The 22,369-nt window shown below is 48.5% G+C and overlaps 1 protein-coding gene across 1 annotated transcript in view; it reads left to right on the top strand.

Moving 5' to 3' along the window:
* Positions 1 to 21,362, top strand: part of SPECC1 (sperm antigen with calponin homology and coiled-coil domains 1) — a 147,704-nt gene extending 126,342 nt beyond the window's left edge. Inside the window, exons 12-14 of the mRNA XM_052658497.1 lie at positions 5,377 to 5,493; positions 10,650 to 10,709; positions 18,324 to 21,362. Of these exons, the coding sequence (XP_052514457.1) occupies positions 5,377 to 5,493; positions 10,650 to 10,709; positions 18,324 to 18,413 (267 nt within the window). The 3' untranslated portion in view covers positions 18,414 to 21,362. The remainder of the gene's footprint in view (positions 1 to 5,376; positions 5,494 to 10,649; positions 10,710 to 18,323) is intronic.
* Positions 21,363 to 22,369: the final 1,007 nt, after the last annotated feature.

Genomic DNA, 22,369 nt, shown 5'->3' with positions numbered 1-22,369 from the left:
GTCGGGAAGATCCCCTGGAGGAGGGCATGGCAACCCACTCCAGTATTCTGGCCTGGAAAATCCCATGAACAGAGGGGAGCCTGGCGGGCTACAGTCCATGGGGTCTCAAAGAGTCAGACACGACTGAGTGACTAAGCACACACATCAGCCTATCAGCCCATGTAGGATGATACCCACTTCCCCACACCTTTGTTGTCTCTGTGAATTAACCATCTATTTCACTTTTGCCAATTTAATGAAAAGTTTCTATTTTCTGATGAGACTGAAGCCCTCTTCATGTGTTTGTGACTGGTTGTATCTCCGGGTATTAGTCACTTACTATGTGTATGCAAGTATCTTTTTTTTTTTTTTTAATGTGTGTCACACAGAAACTTAACTTTATGTAGCCAGTTCTTTTATGCTCGTTGCATTTTGTGCCTTGGCTGGCTGTTTCCCCAGGATGACAAACCTGTTCATCTGTATCCTCATGTTTGATGCTGGCTTATAAACTTAGCCATCTGATTAGATAGACTTATCTCCAGGCAGCTGATCCCCGAGAGAAGGGACATTCACGAGGTGATCCATGGTCACGGCTCTCTGTGGGGAACAGTTTCTGTCATGGTGCAGAGCTGGTGCTGGATGGGGAGGGGTCACGGCCGCCCTCCCGAGATGAGGACACACTGATCGGAGTGGGCACCCGAGACAGTGACCTTCAGTGAGATGGGGCCTCAGAAAGGAAGGGTGTACCGAGAGCGTTCCCTGTGGTCCACTGGCACGTCTGCGCGAGTCCATGGCAAGGACTGCACATGTGCAGGGCCAGGCCACTTGAGGGTCACCGGGTAGCCTGGGATTGGACTGGCTTCTGGAATGGGAGGCGTGGGTAGGTGCAGACGTGCGTCCAGGCAGGGAGCAAGGGCCCGTTCAGAGAGGGCACGCAGGCCGCCTTTGTGGCAGTTTCCCCTCCCCTCCCCCTGCATGTGCACATGCTCTTCTGCACTTTTCTCACCAGATCTTCAAAGGAAGCTCTGTCTCCCCAGGGCTCTTCCTACCCAAGCTGCGCCTTGCTGAGGAATGAGCTACTTTAATCCTGAATGATCTATAAACTGTTACACACCCCCTCCCCCCCACAAAAAAATCTCAGTCTGATTCTCCAGCTGTGACAATAAGAACGTCTTTGAGAAAGGCCAGGAAGCCCCAGGGCGAGGGTACTAAGGCCGCCCTGCACCCAGGACAGCTGATCCCTGAAGCAGGGGACTGACGGCGATTTCTAAACGGTCTGCCGTCTCTTTCCCAGAAACTTCCTTTTTCTTTTTTTTAACTTTTTAAAAATCTTGTGCATTTAGTGCACACAGAGTCGATCCATTCGTTGAAGTCTATTGGAACAGCCTACAGAGATCCTGAGGGATGATGGAGTTTCAGTGGGAACAGGTCACAGCCATGTCCTTGGTGGGTGTGTGCTCTGCAGAGCGGTTCATGTTTTCACCAGATGTCAGCATTTCCAGGCAACAAAAGGCAAATGAAATGAACCTTCTAGAAGCAAATGCTGTGGTTGTTGGGTTTTGCTCTGCTCTGTCAGCCGTGTTGTTTGCGAGCTGCATCCCCACTTGCCCTCCTGGAACTTGTCTACAATCTCAGCTGCTCTGATCATGTTCTCGGATGTTCACCAGTGTCGTTTTAGCTTCCTCTGTGCATGTCGGTTTTTGTGTATCTCAAATGACTTCTGCGGCCCTAGGGACAGAAATCTGTTATCTTACAAAATTTTCTCCTAAGCACTCCTTTTTGGAGATGCTCAGAATGTTACCTTTTTTTAATATCTGAGCCTTCCTCTCCCTGGAACTTTCTCTCTCTTGGGAAAGTCTCTGAAGTATTTATAGCCCAGAGAAAGTTGAGGGTAATTTGCAATGAGTAATTACCATTCCCCTTGGGGAAATAGTCAGCAAGTTTCTTCTTGGTTGTAGCTCTGCTTTTTTCCCCAGTAAATCTACGTAAATTCCAAAATGCTGGCATTCTTTCAGACAACCATGGTTCAGCCCCTGAAGAACATCAGGGTCCCTGTTTTCCCTTTCTCCTTCTTAATCAGTTCTCTTTCCCAACTGCCCTCCTCCCTCACCCACCCCTCTTCCTGCTCATCTCCCTCCCTGGCCTCCATTTGTTTCTTTCCTCTTTATTGATGTAGCTCTTATTGCACATACGTGTGTACAGCTCAGTGAATTTTCATGAAGCACATACATCCATGTCACCAGCATCCAGCTCTGGACACACAGCCTCCCGACATGCTCCCTTCCGCCTACTGACTTGCAGTCAAGGCTAACAGTGATCTCAGGCAGTTTTATTCGGGAATAAGTAAAAAGGAAAGAGTTGACGATCCATCTTGTAGAGTGCCTGGTTGGCTGATTCCCACTGCTCTGTACATTATTCTCTTGATGCAGCCCTAAGATTCAGTGGGATGGTCTCTGGGGAAAGGAAGACACTGTATTTATACCCCGGGGGTGCCATGTTCTTGTCCTTGGTCGTTGCAGCTGTGGGCACTGAGTATCGATGCCCACAGGCTACACAGGCCTCACCCACACCAAGGCCGAGCTGATGCTGACGGTCCCCAGCTGAGGAGAAGGCTTTTCATCTGTCCTGGGGTGGGGCCTGGAGTCAGGATTCGCCTTGTTCCTTGGCTCAGCCACCCTTCCCAGGACACTGTCTTCTCTCTGCCCTCACCTGGTAGTCCATTCCCGGCCAGGAGTACCTGCTGCCTACCCCATCTACAAGCCGTCTGCACGGTTCGCTCTTCAGGGCCCCTGGGAAGACTCTTCCGCCACTCCCTGCTCGGCAAGGCCATCCCCATGCATCCTCCATGTCCCCTGCGCCCCCTCTGTCCGCTGACCAGAAACCCAAGGAGTACTCGGCTACGGCGATCTGCAGACGGGTCCACAGTTGAACAGGATTCAAGTGAGAGACCTCAGAGAGCATTGGTCAGCTCACCCCTTTGCTGTGATTCTTATGAAAAACACAGGCATATCAACCCGTGCCACTCTCAGCTCACCTTTCTCATCCAGATATACCTTGGGGAGCAGTAAGGAAGCCCTTGGGGGTGACAGCCACAGGGCAACCTTTGGAACCCAGTGCCTCTGCCCGCTGACTCCCACCTCTGACCTGAGGGACCAAGATGCACACACGTGCTTAGTTGTCTACCAGTGGTGCTGAGGGGAGATAGTTGATAGTCTCATTGTTCACACAGAACCAAGCACAGTTTCAGGTGGCATTGAGGAAACTAGAGCTGTGTTGTTCCCCCCAGAGAAGTGAAGGGTAAGATTTTATTTGAGCGCATCATGTTCTTGGAATGAATATAATCTTAACAGGTCACAGCTGGATGCCCTCCATCTCTGCTGGAGACAGAACAATTCAAAGTCTGAGACCTAGGAACTTCCCTGGTTGTCCAGTGGTTACAAACCCACCTGCCAGTGCAGGGGACACAGGTTCCGATCCCTGGCCCAGGAAGATCCCACATGCTACAGAGCAACTAAGTGCTCTAGGGCCTGAGTTAGAGCCCTTTTCTGAGCTCTGCAACAAGAAAACTACCACAACAAGAAGCTTGTGCACTGCAGCTAGAGAAAGCCCTCGCACAGCAACGAAGACCCAGGACAGCCAAAAAAATAATAATAATAAATTTTCTTAAAAAAAAAAGTTAAAAAACAAAAACAAAGTCTGTAACCTGGGAAATAAGTGACACAAAAGACAAGCCCTTCCTGACCCACATGTTGGATCTGGTGAGCCAGCTGGATTTAGGATTTACATAATTCCTTGTTTTAAAAGCTGCCTCCTTGGTGTGGGGCAGTGTTTAAGTCCTGCTGCTGAAGTGTGAGGGTCCATGTGTGTCTCATGGTGCATGATGGCCCAAGAGTGGCCGTCCATCCGGAAGTGACCTGGCTTCTGATCTATCCTGAGGGCCTGAGTCATTCTGATTGACTCTTCACTCCTGGCTTTGGTGGCACCAGATTTTTACCCCCCACCCTGGCTGAGGGTGTTTGCACTTTGGATCAAAAGTTGTTCCTAAGCAGTGTTCAGTGAGCTGAAACACAAGGCAGCATCTCAGTTTGTTAGGTGGGTGGCATTGTCCCCCTTCTGGGTCCCCTTTGGCCTCTCAAATGCCTCTGAAGATAGTACAGATGGAGAAAAATTATGTTTTCTGTCATAAATGGTATAAGAGTGAAGTATAAAAAAATGTTTTTATGTTTCAGAAAAAGAAAGATCTACCAAGTATTAAACGCTTTTGGTGTAAAGTGAATTTATACAGGAAGGAAGTCAGGGAGGGAGGGAGAAAGAGAAGGAGGAAGGAAGCCCAACAAGAGGATGGGGGCAGTGGCCAGCGGGTGGAGCTGGACCAGCAGGGTTTGGTTTCACTTCAGCTTTCTCACCTGTCAGATGGGCATGACGCTGCTTACTTACAGGTGTGGGTATCCTGGGAATTAAATGAGAAAATGCACAGTGACAGGCACTGTGTAGACACTCCGCCAACCGTCCTCCCTTCTGAAGTCTGGAAACCCTCCCCTCTTGCTGATGCCCGGTTTCTCTGCAGCTGCCCTGCTTCCCAGGGTCTCCCACCCCAGCATCAGATTTGAAAGCTGAAACTGAGTGAACTGGATGGGTTGTAGCTGCCCACCCCAGTTCTTCCTTCTGCTTTTTTCATGCGCAAGCCTCTTCAAGAAGGCATAAAATCAAAGTGCCTTCATTTCCAGCACAGCCCCCAAGTCCCATCAGGTAGCTGCAGGGTCATCAAAGAGACCTTTGAGACAGGAGGCCCAGATGATCTGCTTCTCGGGGGCCCAGCCTGAGCACAGATAGACCTTCCAGCCGGGCCTCTCAGACTTGTATGTCACACTAGTGCCTGTCTGAGAGCTTAAGGACACACTGCTTAAGGTGGCTCTCTGAGGGGAAGTCCTTGGGTCTTCTCTAGGAGATGGTGGTGATGGTGATGATGGTGATGGAGACAGTGATGTGATGATGGTGGTGGTAGTGATGGTGATGATGACGGTGGTGTGGTGGTAGTGGTGGTGATTCTTCTTTGGCCAAATAAGGCTGGGAGGTGCTAGGATGTACAAAGCTAGCCAGGTGGTTAATCTGAGAGTACAGTGTCTGAGAACCTTTGACCTACCAGCAGGCCACCAGAAATTCCCCACTGTTTTTCACTCCAGAGTCTCTTTTTGTGCTTTTCTGTGAATGGATTTGGGCAACACCAGGCCACCATTCCTGACAGCAAAATTATTAATGAATGTACTCCCAGCAGACGTGGGTAGTATCTGGTCTCATCTTCCTGCAAACCCAGAGATGGCTGTACACATGGATCGCAGCACAGCCCTGTTTAGTCATGACTCAGCAGTCTGGTGATTAATGCTGCTCTCCCCACAGAACATCGATATCACCAATTTCAGCAGCAGCTGGAGTGACGGCTTGGCCTTTTGCGCTCTTCTCCACACCTACCTGCCCGCCCACATCCCATACCAGGAGCTGAACAGCCAGGAGAAAGTAAGTCCCGCATCCCCACCCGGGTCACCCTCCAGAACACAGGGGAATTTCTCACACTATTGATACATCCCAGGGAGCGTGGGGTTTGTGGACTTGAAAAGGAAACTGGGGTAAAATTCCAGCATAGATCACAACGGAGGGCAGGTCCCACCCTCAGTACTGTCCTCAACTTCCCTTGTTACCTAGGAAAATGCAGCAGAGACCAGTTGACTGTGTCTGCTGAGAACTTCCTATCACTCATTTTTCAGAGGAGGCCCTGATGGACCGTCACCTTCATGGTTTCAAGACCTTAGGCCAGCATTTTCAACATCTTTTCCAAAGAACCAGAAATCCCTGGCTCAGATAAGCTGGGGAAGCTATTTATCATAGCACACTTCTGGAGATTCTTGATGCCATAGATACTCTAGGAAGTCCTTCATTAGAGAAACCTGTGTGACTCATTTTAGGCCACCCTACGTCAGAGCCACAGAACCTTTTTAACGTTTAATATAATCACCCATAACAGGAGTTGGCAGACTTCCTCTGTCAGGGGTCAGTGGTAGGCTTTGTTGGTCTGTGGTCTTTGTCAAAGCTACTCAGCTCTCCCATCAAAGCATCCAAGTGGCCATAGATGTTTGTCAGTTAATAGGCTTGCTGTGTTCTAATAAAACTTTATTAGCAAAAACAGGCCGAGGGCTGAGTTTGGCCTGTGGGCTGTGATTTGGCAAACCCTGCCCTAGAACATCCTTAAAATCATATTCCACAGAGTTATTCCAGGAAACACTGTCCCGGGCCCTGGACTCATTTACTCAACAGATGTTTCTTGGTAGCTGTCATGCCCAGTAACAAAGGCAGAACTGGTGGGGTAGACAGTATCCTTGGGAGGTGGGTGGTCAGCAAACAAGTGAGTAAACTTGTGACAATTAGCACTGTAAGTAAATAACTATAAACTATGACTTCCCTGGTGGCTCAGACAGTAAAGCGTCCGTCTACAATGCGGGAGACCTGGGTTCAATCCCTGGGTTGGGAAGAGTCCCTGGAGAAGGAAATAGCAACCCACTCCAGTACCCTTGCCTAGAAAATTCCATGGACGGAGGAGCCTGGTGTCCATGGGGTCGCAGAGAGTCGGACACGACTGAGTGGCTTCACTCACTCACTCATGGAAAAGCGTGAGAGAAGCACAGGGCGTGGGGTGAACACGGGGACCTGACTTTCGCCAGGAAGGTTGTGGACATCTCTGAGTGGAATTCCAGCGCAGAGCCCACATGAGGGAACCAGTGATACACAGAGCCGGGGAGCCTTCCAGAGTCAGGGAGCATGCCAAAGGCAGGCCCAGGGGAGCAGAGACCAGGGACATGGGGAGGCCGGTGGGCAGATGAGGAAGTCCAAAGGACGAGGTGTGGGGAGGGGTCCTGAGCACGGGAGCTTCTGTCCCCTTGGAGTCTGTGGTGTGCCACCCTCCCAGCACATGGATGCTTCACTTAAACCCATCCTTTGGGGTTTTACTGGCAGCTTCATTATATAGACAAGACTAATTAAATCATTGGTCATTGGTGACTGGTTCAGCCTCCAGCCCCTCCCTGCTCCCTGCAGGTCAGGGGGTGGGACTGAATGTTATAACCTCTAATCCCACACTGTCTTTCCAGGGGTTTTCAAAAATTGAGTTATTAACATACACCCAGGTGTTGTTGGAAAGGGTTTGTTATGAGTAACAAAAGACACTTGTTTTGGAGCTTCCCTGGCAGTCCAGTGGCTAGAACTCTGCGCTCCCAATGCAGGGGACCCAGGCTCAATCCCTAGTCAGGGAACCAGATTCCACACGCCGCAATTCAGAGTTGGCATGCCTCCAGTAAAGACCCCACGTGCTGCGACTGAGACCCGGCACAGCCAGATAAACAAACGAATAAAAAGACACCTGTTTCACCTTTATTCCTCTGAAGCCATTTTTAGAACCAGGGACAGAAAGCAAATATTATTACAAAGGATGCCTCCATGACTCCTACATAGAAAATTACAAAGGCTTTAGGAGCTCTGTGCAGGAACCAAGACAAAGACCAAAGGTGTGTTTCTTATCATAAATCAAACTTCACAGAGGCACCAAGAGAAGACAAGAAACAAGCTTTGAGGACTCTATCCTTGTTGCCAGGGCAGGGCAGAGTGGCCCAGCGAAGGTACCAGGTACCAGGAGGAACAGCCACAAAGGAGACCAGCAGGCGCATGTGGGGTCCCAGGATCCATGAAGCCTGGGCACTGTCGACAAAAAAAAAAAAAATCCATCAGTCGATCAGGGAAGAAAAAGAAAATTTTTATTCAAGCCAAGCTGAGGATTATAACCCTCTGAGGAAGTCTCCGAGGAAGCTTCCAGAACTGTTCTGTAAGAGGTCAAAGCACAGTCGTACAAGGTTTTGAGATAGAGGGCTGTGCATCAAGGGATGCAACTGGTTTACATGATCCAGGGCTGCTAGTACAGAGTGAGCAGCAGGTCATGGGTCATCAGGGCCCAGGGAAGGTCAAGAAGGAAGGATGTCTCCTAGGGGAGTCTGCTGGTGCCGGCAGAGTGCCGCTTCTCATGGTTGAGCAGGTATTGAATGTTTCTGCCGATGGAGAGGTTGGTCGAAGCCTACTGCAGATAGGTCCTCAGGGTGTGAAGTGTTTGACTGCAGCCATGGTGCTTTGTCCTCCTATCAGTGGACATGTTGGAAAAGAATGGAAAGTGTTTGCTTTTACCCTTCGGATCATCTCATTGCTTCCAGATGACGGAAACCACATCATGTCCCCTGGAGGCCGGTGATCCCCAAGATTCACAGCCAGCTGCCCAGATCTGGCAATGCACAGAACAGCTGAGCATCACAGCTTGGTCTCTCTCTTATCCTTGAGATCCAGGGGTGCATGGTTCCAGCACACGGGTTGCCTTTCTTCTCCCTGCTCCAGGTTACTGTCCTGGGGAGGAGGCAGGTCAGGCTGTGAGATGCTGCAGGTTCGCGAGGGGTGAAGGACTTCGCTCCAGGTGCATCCCTTGATGCACAGCCCTCTGTCTCAATATCCTGCATGACTGTGCTTTGACCTCTTACAGGCAGAACAGTTCTGGGAGCTTCCTCAGAGGCTGTTCCTGGGTTATAATCCTCAACTTGGCTTGAATCCTCAACTTGGCTGGAGTTTTCATTCCAGATCGTGCAGCATCACAGCCTCCCCTGATGACCGCTGGCCTCCTGCTTCCTAACTGCCCCATGTGGACGTGCTCTAGGTTTGGCCCCTGCACTGGGAGACCTTGTGTTCATGTTTGGGGAAAGAAACTCATATCTCAGAGTTACCGATGAGGGTTCTCAGAACAATGTGTCAACACAGGCAAATCAAACTGGCACAATTTAAAGCTGAGCACGTGTGTGAGACTCAGCCTGGGGGTGCTCTTGCTGGAGGAGAGAGGGTTGCAAGCAGGGAAGGCTTCCTGGAAGGGATGACTTTGAAGTTGAGTTTCAAAGGGAAGGAGCTAATTTGAATGAAACGATGCCTTTGACCTTCAGGATGAGTGAAGTTCAGCCCTCCTCAATTGGAGCCTGGGTCTGGGGCACTCTCAGTGCAGTGTATTTCTTGGGTTTTTTGGTGAACAGCAGACATTGAAAAGGGCATCAAGAGAGGCCTGTAATGTTTATATGCATGTTAAGTCACTTCAGTTATGTCCAACTCTGTGGAATCCTCTGGACTGTAGCCCGCTAGGCTCCTCTGTTCATGGGATTCTCCAGGCAAGGATACTGGAGTGTATTGCCATGCCCTCCTCCAGGGGATCTTACCGATCCAGAGATTGAACCCACGCATCTTGAACTGTTGGGCAGGTTCTTTTATCAGTAGTGCCACCTGTAAAAAACCTATCAAAATCAGAATCTGAAAAGTCACTTTAGTACAAAGAGAGTATCATGGATTATAAGCCATAGGAAGATAAGAAACCAGAAGAAGAGAAGGAGACACAGTTCTTCTCCCAGCAAGAAAAGTCCCAAACAAGCAGAACTGAAAACAGACTTGAAGAAAGGCAAGGTCCAGATCTGGAACACACTGAAATGTGGTGTGGTTCTGAGCTGCTGGTTGTTACATAGAGGAAAACCCTTTGGAAAGAATGTTTTGAGTGGCACAGCATCGCGACTGTGGAACCTGGGGCGAGGAGTGTGATCCCAGCCGCTGTGCCAATACCCCTTGTTGTTTTCAGCCCGCAGAGTTGTCCTCTTAAGGGGGTGCTGGACACTTCAGTGTGGTTGAGGAGAAGGAAGCCAAGTGTATCAGCTTGAACAGTTCAGAACATGACCAGCTGCAGGAAAGGCAAGGGAAGGTCTTACTTATCACACCAAGTGAAGTCAGGAACTGTCATTCGTAACCGATGGGACAAGAAATGATGGTTTGAGGATACTGGTTAAAGTCACAAACATGACTAATAAGGGAGCGAACGTGAGCTGTGTGACTAGAATGAAGGGAAGAGAGAGGTGCATGATTCCTGAGTCATTTAACTTAGGAGGAAGTTAGAAGGTCATGCCTCTATTTTAGAAATCAAGAAAGTGGTGGGACTTCCCTGGTGGTCCAGTGGCTAAGATTCCAAGCTCCTCAAGCAGGGGTCCCCAGGTTCAATCCCTGGTCAGGGAACTAGATCCCACATGCTGCGACTAAAGATCCCAAGTGCTGCAACTAAGCCAAATAAATAAATATTTAGAAGGCAGGAAGAAACAGTGATGTCAGCAGGTACAGAGAAATGAAGGAAGTCCCTGGAATTAAAGACAGAAGCGAAAAATCGTTCTCCCAAGGTCCAGGATTGAGGCAAGGAAGTCTTCCATGTGATTATATTTAACTAGGTGTACGTATTACTTTTATAACTCTTGATACAGCACTATGATTAAACAAATTGATATACGACAGAAGGTGTATGTCCTAAATATTGACAAAGTAAAAAATAACTAACAAAAATGTATCTTTCATGGTCAGGAATCAATCAATAATGTTATTTTTTAGTGACAGTGGTCATCTGTTAATCTTCTTTTTTCCCCCTTAAACTGAGACCACTGTCTGCATACTTGACTTCAACACTTGTGTTTTATAAATAGTAGGTAATCTATATGGGAGTGTCAGTTGGTGTTTATTGCTAACAAAAGCTATATATTCTTGGCTTATAATTTCATTCTGTTTGACTTTTAACCTAGAAAAGAAATCTCTTGTTGGCATTTGAAGCAGCTGAAAGTGTAGGCATCAAACCCAGCCTGGTGAGTGTCCCCCTTTGTATCCATGTGATACTCTAATCCCATGAGAAAGAACTTTATGCCATCTACTAAATAATCTTCACAGCAATGAAGTCCATTACTCATGAGTCCTGATATAAAAGTGTCCAGTTGGTCTGACCACATGTGATTTAGAGTGTTTTCAGTGAAGATTTCACTGTGGATAAATTTCAGTTCTAGACTGAATTATCATTAAAGCCCTGGAAATATGAATACGATGTAATTTTTAAAATATCAATACAGAGCCAATCTCTGAAGAAGGAACTGGAAATAACTAGATGCCAGAAATTGAAAGAGGAGTGAAGACCAGGGTTCTGAGGCATGTGCTGGGACTCTGGTCACCCCAGGGTGGGACTGGGGCAGTGGGAAAGGGCCTCCAATGTGTGCAGGGTGTGGTTCGTGCTTATGAAGGGGCAGGGGACCTGGCACTGAGCTCCTGTAACAGGTTCTGTGCAGAGGTCTCAGAGCATCGGTCCTGAGACCTCTGCACAGAACTAAGGCTCCCCAAATACTCATCTTCTTAGTGAAGGGGAGATAAAAAATTGCCACCTGCCAGTCCAGGGAGGTGATAAGGAAGCTCAGTCTCTACCTGGGATTTCTTTGTGGCCAAAAAACACAAAATCTCTTATAGGGAAGGAAGGAAAAGCTGGGCCAGATGAGGTTTGGAGTCCAATTTATAAGATCTGCTGCAAGCAGTGACCAGTTTATAGTGTCTCTGCTGCCAGAAGCTCTGTGGCCCGGAGAGCAGAGGCTACTGAAAATACACTCACAATTCAAAATTACAAAGCAGTCGGGAAAATGATCTACCTGACAATAGGACCTGCTGTACAGCACAGGGAACTCTACTTAGTATTCTGTGATAACCTATATGTGGAAAGACTCTGAAAAAGAGTGACTGTGTGTGTGTGTATAACTGAATCACTTTGCTGTACACCTGAAACTAACACAAAATTGTAATCAACTAGACTCCAATAAAATTTAAACAAAGAAAAGAAAATTATCTAGTCAGCTGGCACCACGAACAAGAGGACCATCTACCAGAATTTGAGATAATAAAACAATAAGAAAGAGACCTCAAAAGACTATGTTTAAACATATTAGAGATAAGAGAAGGAATAAAAATCATAAGGAAGGAACATGGTTTTATTTTTTTTTTAAGATTTTGAAAAGAGCCAAGTAGAAATTTAAAATTTGAAAGTAAAAACCACAGCTGGATTGAAAACTGATTGGATACAGCAGAAAAGAGAACTGCTGAACCAGAAAATAGATCACAGGAAATTACCCAGGACATATAACAGAGATTTTTAAGATGTAAATGTGATAGGGGTTTTATTAGTTAATAGGTTTTCAACTTTAAGAAATGGAAAACCCAACTAACGGTTGCTTCAACCATGAAGATTTTTTTTGTAGTTTCAGGAATGGTTCACTGCTTAGTATAACCAAGGCCCACAGAGTGTCTTTACTCTCTTGGTTGTTTGTCCTCTTATTTGTCTCTCAATGGCTGAACATGGCTGCCAAGCTCCAGACATCACTCCCATCTGTAGGGCCAAAAGTGGGGAGGAAGGGGTGCAGTGAGTGCCTGACATCCCCTCCTTTGATAAGGAAACCAAAAAGCTTCCCAGAGGCCCTCCAGCTCTGTGGCAGTTCTCTGTTGCGTGGCCACCCCAGTCGCAAAGGGATTTGAGAAGGTAGACATACAACGTTTCTCATCCTCTTTAGTGGGAAGCCTGCAAGGAAAACAGAGGTTGGGACCAACTGATAGTGTCTGTCACAGAGCTTAAGAGGCATGGAAGATAAAATCAGACCATGTCCAACTCCCATGGCCAGTGGGAATTCCAGAAGTAGAGGAAAGAAAACATGAAGAGAGATAATATTTGAAGAAGTGGCGCCTGAAATTTTTCCAGAATGATGAAAGGCCACGGATTCTTAATGGAATCTCAAACAGGATAAATAATACAAAACATCCATCCAGACACATTGTAATGTAACTGCAGAAAAAGCAAAGAGATAATCTACAAATAATTTGTACTAACCAATAATAAAAGAAACCTAGTAGAAAACTATCAAAGTCTGGAATAGGCAACTCACAAATGGCCAATAAACATTTAAAAACATGTTCGGTGATTAGGAAAATCTCAGCTGCAATAACAGTGAGAAATATACTTGTGTAACCTCAGAGGGTGAAATGAAAAGGGAAAAAGACCAGGGGCTTCCCTGGTGGCGCATCAGTAAAGAATCCACCTGCCAATCCAGGAGACATGGGCTTGATTCCTGGGCCAGGAAGATTCCAGTACTGTGGGGCAACTAAGCCCACGCGGTACAGTAACCTCAGCTATTGAAGCCCGCACACCCTAGAGCCCACACTCCAGAGCAAGAGAGGCCACTGCAATGAGAAGCCTGCGTATGGCAACGAAAAGGAGCGCTTGCTCACTGCTAGAGTAGAGCCCTCGTGACAGCGAAGACCCAGCACAGCCCAAAATAAAAAATAAATGAAATTTTGGGGAAAAAAGGAAAAAGACAACTATCATAGGAATTTTAATACTATAGTTATAACAGTGTTATCCTAACATGTTTGACAGAATGGACAGTTTTTAAAATATATACATAAATATATTTCTTCAAATAGTAAATGTAACTATTTCTCCAAAACATACAGAGAAAGAACTAGAACTTTAGCCATTAAAGAAGCGCAATTCATTGTTTTAAATATAGTCACACACACACATAAACAAAAAAATACCAGTCCGCCCAAATTCCACTGAACCTACGAGAAACAGATGTCCCTATTGTGCAAACTCAAGTCTAGAGAATTTAAAAAGAAGTTAGGGGACTTAATGTCTGGCAAGGATGGAGTAGCAGGAACCTGATTTATCTTCTGAAACACTAAACAGCCAGGGAGTTGTCGTTGTTCAGTCACTAAGTCGTGTCGGACTCTTTTAAACCCCATGGACTGCAGCACGCCAGGCCCCTTTATCCTCCACAGTCTCCCAGAGTTTGCTCAGATTCATGTCCACTGAGTCAGTGATTCCTTGCAACCATCTCATCCTCTGTCATCCCCTTCTCCTTTTGCCCTCAATCTTTCCCAGCAACAGGGTCTTTTCCAGTGACTCAGCTCTTTGCATCAGGTGGCCAAAGTATTGGAGCTTCAACTTCAGCATTAGTCCTTCCAATGAATATTCAGGGTTGATTTCCTTTTGGACTGACTGGTTTAATCTCTTTGCTGTTCAGAGGACTCTCAAGAGTCTTCTCCAGCAGCACAAATCGAAAGCAGCTAACAAGTAACCAGAGATCATTTGCTTAAGGAAAGATATTGAATGTAATGAGAACTTGTTGGAAGACTATATTCTACACAGAATATGGTTTTCTTTGTATGCTTGCATGCCAAGTCACTTCAGTCATGTCTGACTCTTTGTGATCTTGTAGACTGTACCCCGCCAAGCTCCTGTGTCCATGGGATTTCCCAGGCAAGAATACTGGACTGGGTTGCCATGACCTTTTCCAGAGGATCTTCCCAACCCAAGGATCAAACCCCCGTCTCCTGTGTCACCTACATGGGCAGGCAGGTTCTTTACCACTAGAGCCACCTGGGAAGCGTTACTGTTAATATTTGCTTTTTTAAATTAATTTTTTTCCCTATTTTTTCATCTCATGTACTACTGAAGTTAGTGAATGCTGGGAAGCAAATGAGATCATCTTGTTGAGCTAATCATCAGAGCCACCGATTTTATTTGTACAGAAGTCTCTGAGGAGCTACTGACGAACATCATTGTGGATCTCACAAACATTTAGGAATGTTTGTGAGCAGTTTAACCAGTTCATGCCATCAAGAAAATGGAAGCTTCCTGCATTATTAAGTTTACTTTTGTATCATGAGATGCAGTAAAGAATAATATACTTAATTACAAGTGACATTTAAAAACTGCACCTAATCAGAATTGGCAGCAGTAACAATCCTAAGTCTTTGGTCAAGTTCTATTATTAGATTAGTCAGGAAAAAAATTCCCTTATATGTTTATATTCTAGCAAATATAGGCTTCTGCATTTAGAGGATTAACAAGGATAAGAGTTTTTCCAAGTGAAAACACCAGTGTTCCCCCGAGTTGAGAATGCATTTCTTCCCCGCCACGGTGTGAGACAGAAATTTCACTCGCTGCATCAGTCACAGGAAGGGTGGAGAAAGAAGAGGTGTGGCCTTGTTGCCGCCGCTGTCAGAGTAGCCAGAACGGGTGCCCTCCAAGGGTGGATGTGTTTGCACTGGTGAGGCAGACATGCCCATACCAGGCCGTGTGGTCTGTGAGGGTGTCGCTTGCTGAGCCTGTGTGTCCCCTAGAATGGTCACTCCTCACACAGACTAAGGTCTTCAGGTCACCTAGGAAGGGAGGTCTTCACAACTCAGGGTTTTATAGGGAGGTTAGAATGATTCCTTAGGTGAGGCTGAACCTGTGCTGTCGCATAAACTTTATAGAGGCTTCTCTCTACCAGGCACTTTCTGTGAGTTGAGTCATAGTCCCTCTCAGAAGTCCTATGACATAGATGCTCCTTACATGAGGAACACTGCAGTTTCGTGGAAGGGCACATAGCTTGTGAGTAGCCAAGACAAGGGTCAAGGAGGCTATCCGACTCCAGAGCCCACATCTCACCCCTCCATGACCCTGCATCTGAGCAGCCATGCCAACCTTGGCTCTTAAAGCACAATTTACTTATAGTCTATCAAGCGCATATGTGTTATATTGTAATTTATCTGATTATAGGGCTTATCTCTGCGCTTCTCTGGTGGCTCAGACAGTGAAGAATCCACCTGCAACGTGGGAGACCTGAGTTTGATCCCTGGGTTGGGCAGATCCCCTGGAGAAGGGCATGAAAACTCCCTCCAGTATTCTTGCCTAGACTCCTGAGAGCAAGAAGGCCTATCTTTTTTTTTTTTTTTAATTAATTTTATTGTAGTGAAATACACATAATATGGCTTCCCTGGTGGTAAAGAATCTGCCTGCCAATGCAGGAGACATAAGAGATGAGGGTTCAATCCCAGTGTGGGAAGATCTCCTGGAGAAGGGCGTGATGACCCACTCGAGTATTCTTGCCTGGGAAATCCCAGGACAGAGGAGCCTAGCAGGCTGCAGTCTATAAGGTCAAAAAGAGTCGGACACAGCTTAGCAACTAAACAACAACAACTGTGAGTAAATTTGATTGATTGATGGCTGTTGAGCCAGCCTTGGATTCCTGAGATGAACCCACTTGATCATGATTCAATTTGCTAATATTTATTAAGGATCATTGTGTTTACATTTTAGTGAGAAATTGGTATTCTTGTAATGTCTTTGTCCTGCTTTTGGTATCAGGGCAATTCCAGCTTCACAGAATGAATGAGGAAGTGTTCCCTCCTCTTCTGTTTCCTGGAAGAGATTGCATAGAACTGGTATTATTTCTTCCTGGACTGTTTGATAGAATTAACCAGTGAAACCATTTGGGTCTGGTGTTTTCTTTTTTTTGGAAGGTTTTTAAGTACTGAATCAAGTGTCTCACACTATTGGATTTTTATTGATCCAGCATACTCTGTCTTCTCCTGAAAGGTGCTAACTGATTTCTTCAAACATGTTCAAACGTGATGTTGACAATGCACTAAAACAGATTAAAATTTAATTATTGTTGGGTTCAAGCATGCAGGACAGTCTGAGTAAAACCGTGAATATTGATCAGACTTTAGAATCCTCTCTGAGCAGGAAGACATGTCCTTGCCCCCAGGGCGGGTTTGCCATCCCTCCAGCCTCTCAGGCCATCCCTGTGTTCTCAGAGCTCACCTGCCTCCCGAGAGCATGATTCCTCATCGCTTCTCCCTGTGTCGTCATGTTAGCAACCCTCGTGTTATAAGAATTTCGGCTGTTTGTGCATCTGTCTGTGCACACAGAAGGAGGCTTTTCCTCCTTGTCTTCTGTGAACGCATTGTTTCTCTTTTCACGTTGCTGTAGGTTCCTGTGTGGGGTGTTCCACGTGCTCCTTTTCCACCCTTCCCTCAGACCGATGATACGTTGATTTCTCAGCCTCACCAGGGAGAAAAATCAGTAAAACATATTTAGATGCTGAAACAGAAGCTAAATGGCTGGTTCCATGCCTCAGCCAGTTCTGTCCCTGCCCAGGAACAGATGTTCTGAGCTCAGCCTGCTTTTCCACTGTGTCTCTGCCTCCAGCTTCATGCCAGGACCTTCTCTACTATTCTCTCATGACCACAGAAGAATCCGCACTCAGCCCCAAGATGAATTGTTGAGTAGTGTGGTGACACGAATTTCAGGAAAGCCTGGCTGAGCAGTAGACGGAGCACCATCCTGCTGCTGTCAGTCCCCGGCCTCTGCCTGTGCTCGCTTGTGGTGGATGAAATGAGGGAAAACAATAAAATGTGGACTGGTGACCCTTTTGCCACTGGTGGCCCTCTGGTCAAATAGCTTTTAGCCAGTGTAGGGCTTTTGTGGCACAAATAGCAGAAACTGTACCACACGGATGCTCACTGCAAAGAAGTGACCACAGTCACACCCTGTGCTGTTAGGATGGGACAGCTGTTCTCTGGACAGTGTGTATCCGCTAAATGACGCAACACAGCTGTGTGGAAAATTGAGTATGAAAAATGTTCAGTGACAAAGCACAGGGTATGCAGTGACAATGTGGGAGGACATGGGTGTGTGTTCAAATGTAGCTGGGAGAAGTGGGAATCCTTTCACAACAATGGAATCATAATGACTCTTTTTAAAACTTTTGTTTTATTGATTGAAGTAGAGCCAATTTAGAATGTCCTATTAGTTTCTCCTGTGCAACAAAGTGATTCAGTTATATACATATTCTTTTCCACATTCTTTCCCATTTTTGTTTATCCCAGGATACTGAATATAGTTCCCAGCGCTGCACAGTAGGGCCTTGTTTATCCATCCTGTATGTAATGGTTCACATCTGCTAATCCCAAACGCCCAGTCCTCTCCTCCCCGACCCCTTGGCAACCACAAGTCTTCTCTGTGTCTGTGAGTCTGTTTCATAGATAGGTTCAGTCATGTCATTTTTTAGATTCCACGTATAAGTGATATCATATGCTCTTTGCCTTTCTCTGTCTGATTTACTGTAATAATCTCTAGTTGCATCCATGTTGCTACAGATGGCATTATTTCATTCTTTTTAATGGCCGAGTAATACTCCATTGTACATATGTAACACATCTTCTTTATCCATTCCTCTGTCGATGGACATTGAAGTTGTTTCCTTATCTTGCCTACTGTGATTAGTGCTGCCTAGACCATTGGGGTGATGTATATTTTTGAATTAGAGTTTTATCCAGATATGTGCCCAGGAGTGGGATTGCTGGATCATGTGACAACTCTTAGTTTTTGTTCAGAACTTTTCTTTTTTCAGAACTTTCTTTTAATGCTCATTGTTAAAATTTGAGAGGGGCGGGAGATCATGTCTAATGTTCCTAAAAGCAGAGCATCTCCTGAATAAGCAGGAAGGAAAAGCTTTTCTTTTTCCCACTGAGCACCTTTAGCACTGGCTGGATGTTGCCTGCACCTGCCAGCCACGTGGGAAGGTCCGGCGGCACCCGGTGACCTCTGCCCTCTCCCACAGGAGCTCAGTGAGTTGCTACACACGGACCGGCCTGACTGGCAGAGCGTGATGCAGTATGTGGCCCAGATCTACAAGTACTTCGAGACATAGGTCCTGCATGTCCCACACCCACTGTGTGTCCTGGATGCACCTGGTCTGTGCTGTCAGCTGCCCACTGTCTGGATTTCCAAGGCAGGCTCCACCTGAGTCCGACACACACACAAGAAACAGCGGGGTCTGCCGCACCCACCCTGAACCCTGACACATATGGACTGTAAGTCGGGGGTCCTGCTCCCAGGGGCCCCCTTCTCCTGTGGGAGATGTGTTCACTGGAGCTGCCCTGAGTCTCACGACAAACATCTAAACCCATCATCTTTCTACTAAGAATCCTGGCTTCTGCCTTCTAAAAACTCTGTACTTGCCAGTCCAGCCCCTCCAGAAACACCGAGCAGGACACAAAAGGACGGTCAGCTCTCAAGCAGCTCTGAGTCACGTGAGCCCTGCCTTTTGGGGACAGACTTGGTTCCCAGAGAGGATTGCACCACCGTTAGGTCTCCTGTCCCTTACTTCATTCTCTGGGTGGGAGACCAAACATTTGAGATGAAAGGAGCCCCTGGGTGAGTGCTCGGTGCCCCTGGGAGGGACAGGAGGGGTGTGTCTGGGGCGTGGTCACACCAGGACTGCTGCTTGGCAGTGGGCAGAAGGCCTCTGTGACCTCACCTGCTCCTTGTGTCCTGCACACGTTCACGCCCGTCCACACCCGCATGCTTGTACACGCAAAACTTGACAGAGTCCCTCAGACAGAAGGGACAGGCCTGTGTTGGCCAGGATCCTCCTGCTTTTGCACAAGCAGGCTGAAGACGTGTCTTTTTGGGGTGCTGGGCAGACAGCATCTCAGCTCTGGCTTTGGCTTAGTCCTTCCTCGGGCCTCTTAAATTTGCATGGACAGGAGGCCCAAGCGAGGCAGGGAGGGCTCGGGTACAACTGGATGAAGGGCTTCCCCAGCACGTGCAGTCACCCCATGTGGCTGCGGAGCACCCCCCCAGAACAGCCCTTCCCCCACAGCAGCCCCTCCCCTGGGTCATGCAGGCATGGGTGCAGGTCATCACCTGGGCAAATACATGCACATTTCATGGCAAATGAGGTCCCCCCTGGCCCAGGGGGCTCCCACAGCTGCTGACATCAGTGCCCTCTGACCCAGGTCCATTGACACTCCCTGAGTGCAGGGCTGCCCGCCCTGCCCAGTACACCCTGCAAGCCCAGGGGCAGGCGGGCCCTTCTGCACAGCAGGGCCCTGTTGGTCCCTGTCCTGGGAGGTGTGAGCTCGTTCCCCCTGCCCAGTTGCCTTGGAGGAGACACTGGGCCCCCCCAGGGTCCGTCTGTCCTCCTCAGGCTGCAGAGGTTGCCCACCTGGGGTTCTTGTCTGGGGGCTCCCGGACAGCATACACCCCCTCACCTGCCCCGGCCTGGGGTCAGAATGTCAGGAAGGCCACCAGCGTCATGTTGTGTGTATTTTCAAAGTCCCTGAGAAACGCTGGAAGGGGAGTCTGGTGACAGTAACCATGTGGGGTGTCTTCATGTGGAAGGTGGAGGCACCTTCCTGGACAGTCTGCTGGAATTTACCCAGTGTCTCCTCCCAGGTGTCTGCCTCCTCCTCACCCCCCTGTTCCTGCCTTGCTCACCCCACAAGGGGACGTCACACCCAAGAGGGGTCGAGCCGTTAGTGGCTGTGTTTCCTCCGAGTTCACTGCAGGCTCTGCGGGAGGGGCCGCCGATGCCTGGCGCTGCTCCTGGTGCCCTGTGATTCCTGAGACGGTCTGGGACCGGCTCCTGTGGCAGTCTCTCGGCGGGGGGCTCGCTTCAGGTTAAAAAGAAGAGAGGGGCCCATGTGCAGTTTATTTCTATAACTCGGAGAGGTTGCCCAATTCTTGCTGCCCAGCGGGCAGGCTAGAGCACAGCGTGTCTGTGTCCTGCCCGAGGGACCAGGCGGTGTAGGGCAGTTCTGGCCCTGGGCATCGTGGTGTGGGGTCAGGTCTTCCAGTACTGAAGAGGCGGGGGGTCACCTCGGTCCAGTTTTAATTGAGGAGCTCATAGCACAAGGTGAGTGTGGAATGTTTTTAAAGTTGAGAACACGTGGTGGTTACCGTGAGCACACCCCACCCTCCCCAGTTCCCTGTCCTGAGGTTTTCACAGGCCACTGTATCTGTGTTTCTTCCCCTCTTCCTCCACCCAGCACTTCGTCATTTAAAATTATTTGGTGGTTCTATAGATCCTTTTTCAAAAAAAAATGCGTTATTTTTATACGCAAGATAGTCACAAAATGCAAGATCCCCGAGAGGGGCGGAGTCGTTTTAAGACACAAAGAGAAGCCCTTGGCTCTTTGTGTGCTGAGTTGTTTCCTGGCTGATGGTGGTGCCACAGCCCCTGCCCACCAGGCTGGCCATCTGGGGAACCCACAACTCTCCTGGCCCGCCCCTCCGCACTTCAGAAATGACAGTGGTCTTTGGTTTTTGCTCTTCACTCAGCTGTTGTATAGCTTTTGTTGAGACCACCCAAGAACCCCAGGGGACCCACACCTGGTGTCACGGTGTCCGTGGGTCTCAGCCCCAGAATGGTGGGCTGCTTTCCCAGCCCCCTGCCATCCCCACCAAGGGGACAGGCCCCTCTCTGTGCCCTGCCTGGGATGGAGGACACGATCATCAGATACAAGCTCCTTTGCACATCCAGCCCCAGTCCTCCCCAGCCCAGAGCCCAAGGGCCATTTGAGAGAAAGTGAGAGTGGCATGCAGCAATGGACAGGACTCAGAAGCCCTTTTATTAAGGATATTTAATATCGTGGCCCCAGCTTCGTGGCGGGTTTCACCTTTCTGGCCAGGTTAAAGTTTGGCTGGCCCACGCTGCCCTGAGCAGCTCTCTGACTGTAACCACATGAGTGCGGCCTTGTTTCTGCCAGGAGTGCAGAGTGCCAAGCGTGGTCCAGACACAACAGATGCGTGTGCAAATGTTGACATGACCAAGTGTGACATATGACTCTGTAATATTTCAAATAAATATATTTTGTTTCTGTCTGATTGTGAATTTGTCCCAGCAATGTTTATTGTTACTGTTTTCTCAAAATGCCAGACTTCCATTCAGTCCATTCCAAACCGGCACCTCCAGGCCCCTGTTCCTTGCTGGGTGTGGTCTCCACTGCAGCTGCCATGGGTCACCAGAGAGGTCTGGGCTCTGACGCCCCTCAGCCTCGTTCCCTGCATGGCCCCCTAGAGCTCCCCCTCCAGGGCCACACAGGATGCTGTAGGCTGCATGGACGGGCCCGCCAGGGATGGGGAGCAAGCAGGAGGGGGTCATACCAAGATTGTGGGGGCAGGGTGGACATGAACTTGAATGGACAGGGGCTGCCGCAGTGTTCTGACACCAGGATCCCATGCAAGCGATTCGTCAGGTGGTTTGTGGTCTTCAGGCACTGCTCAGAGGCCACTGTTCACAGATGTCTGGGGACCAGCCCAGCCCACAGGAGAGGAGAGAGGACACAGGAGGAGCCTCATCGCTTCCTCCTCCTTCCAGGGAAGCCCCCGCCTCCCTTCCTACCCCGACAGGTTCTGGCCTTTCCATCCTGGGGGCCTCCCTCTTCCCAGAATAGCACAGCCTCTGATGCAAGTGGAACAGACCCTGAGCCAGGATGGCTGCCACCACCTGCTTTCTCTGGGCAGTCGGTTGCCAGGCAGCTGTACCCAGAAGACACCAGGGTCCTCGTGTGATGACCCGCCATTGTCCTAGCTGCTCAACCTGTGTACATGTGTGTGCATGCACACGGGCACATGGACATTTGGTGGATGGCCAGTGTTGCACCCATGGCCAATGGACCCCTTCCATGGTTTGGGGTCTGGCGGGGAGGTTCCTGATCTATGGGCCTGGACCCCTCTGTGGATAAAGCTCGGTCCAGGCATACTGAGTTGGGTCTGAGGCATGAGCTGCCCAGCAGGGCATGACCCACATCCTGTGCCCCAGTGGTACTTTGTGGCTGTGCCTGTGGTCAGTGGCTCTGTGCTGCTTTGAAGGCTTGGGGA

Source organism: Budorcas taxicolor, chromosome 19, assembly GCF_023091745.1.
Source record: "Budorcas taxicolor isolate Tak-1 chromosome 19, Takin1.1, whole genome shotgun sequence".
Lineage (NCBI taxonomy): Eukaryota > Metazoa > Chordata > Mammalia > Artiodactyla > Bovidae > Budorcas > Budorcas taxicolor.
Note: the sequence above shows the minus strand (reverse complement) of the source record. Positions and strands in the feature narration are given on the sequence as shown.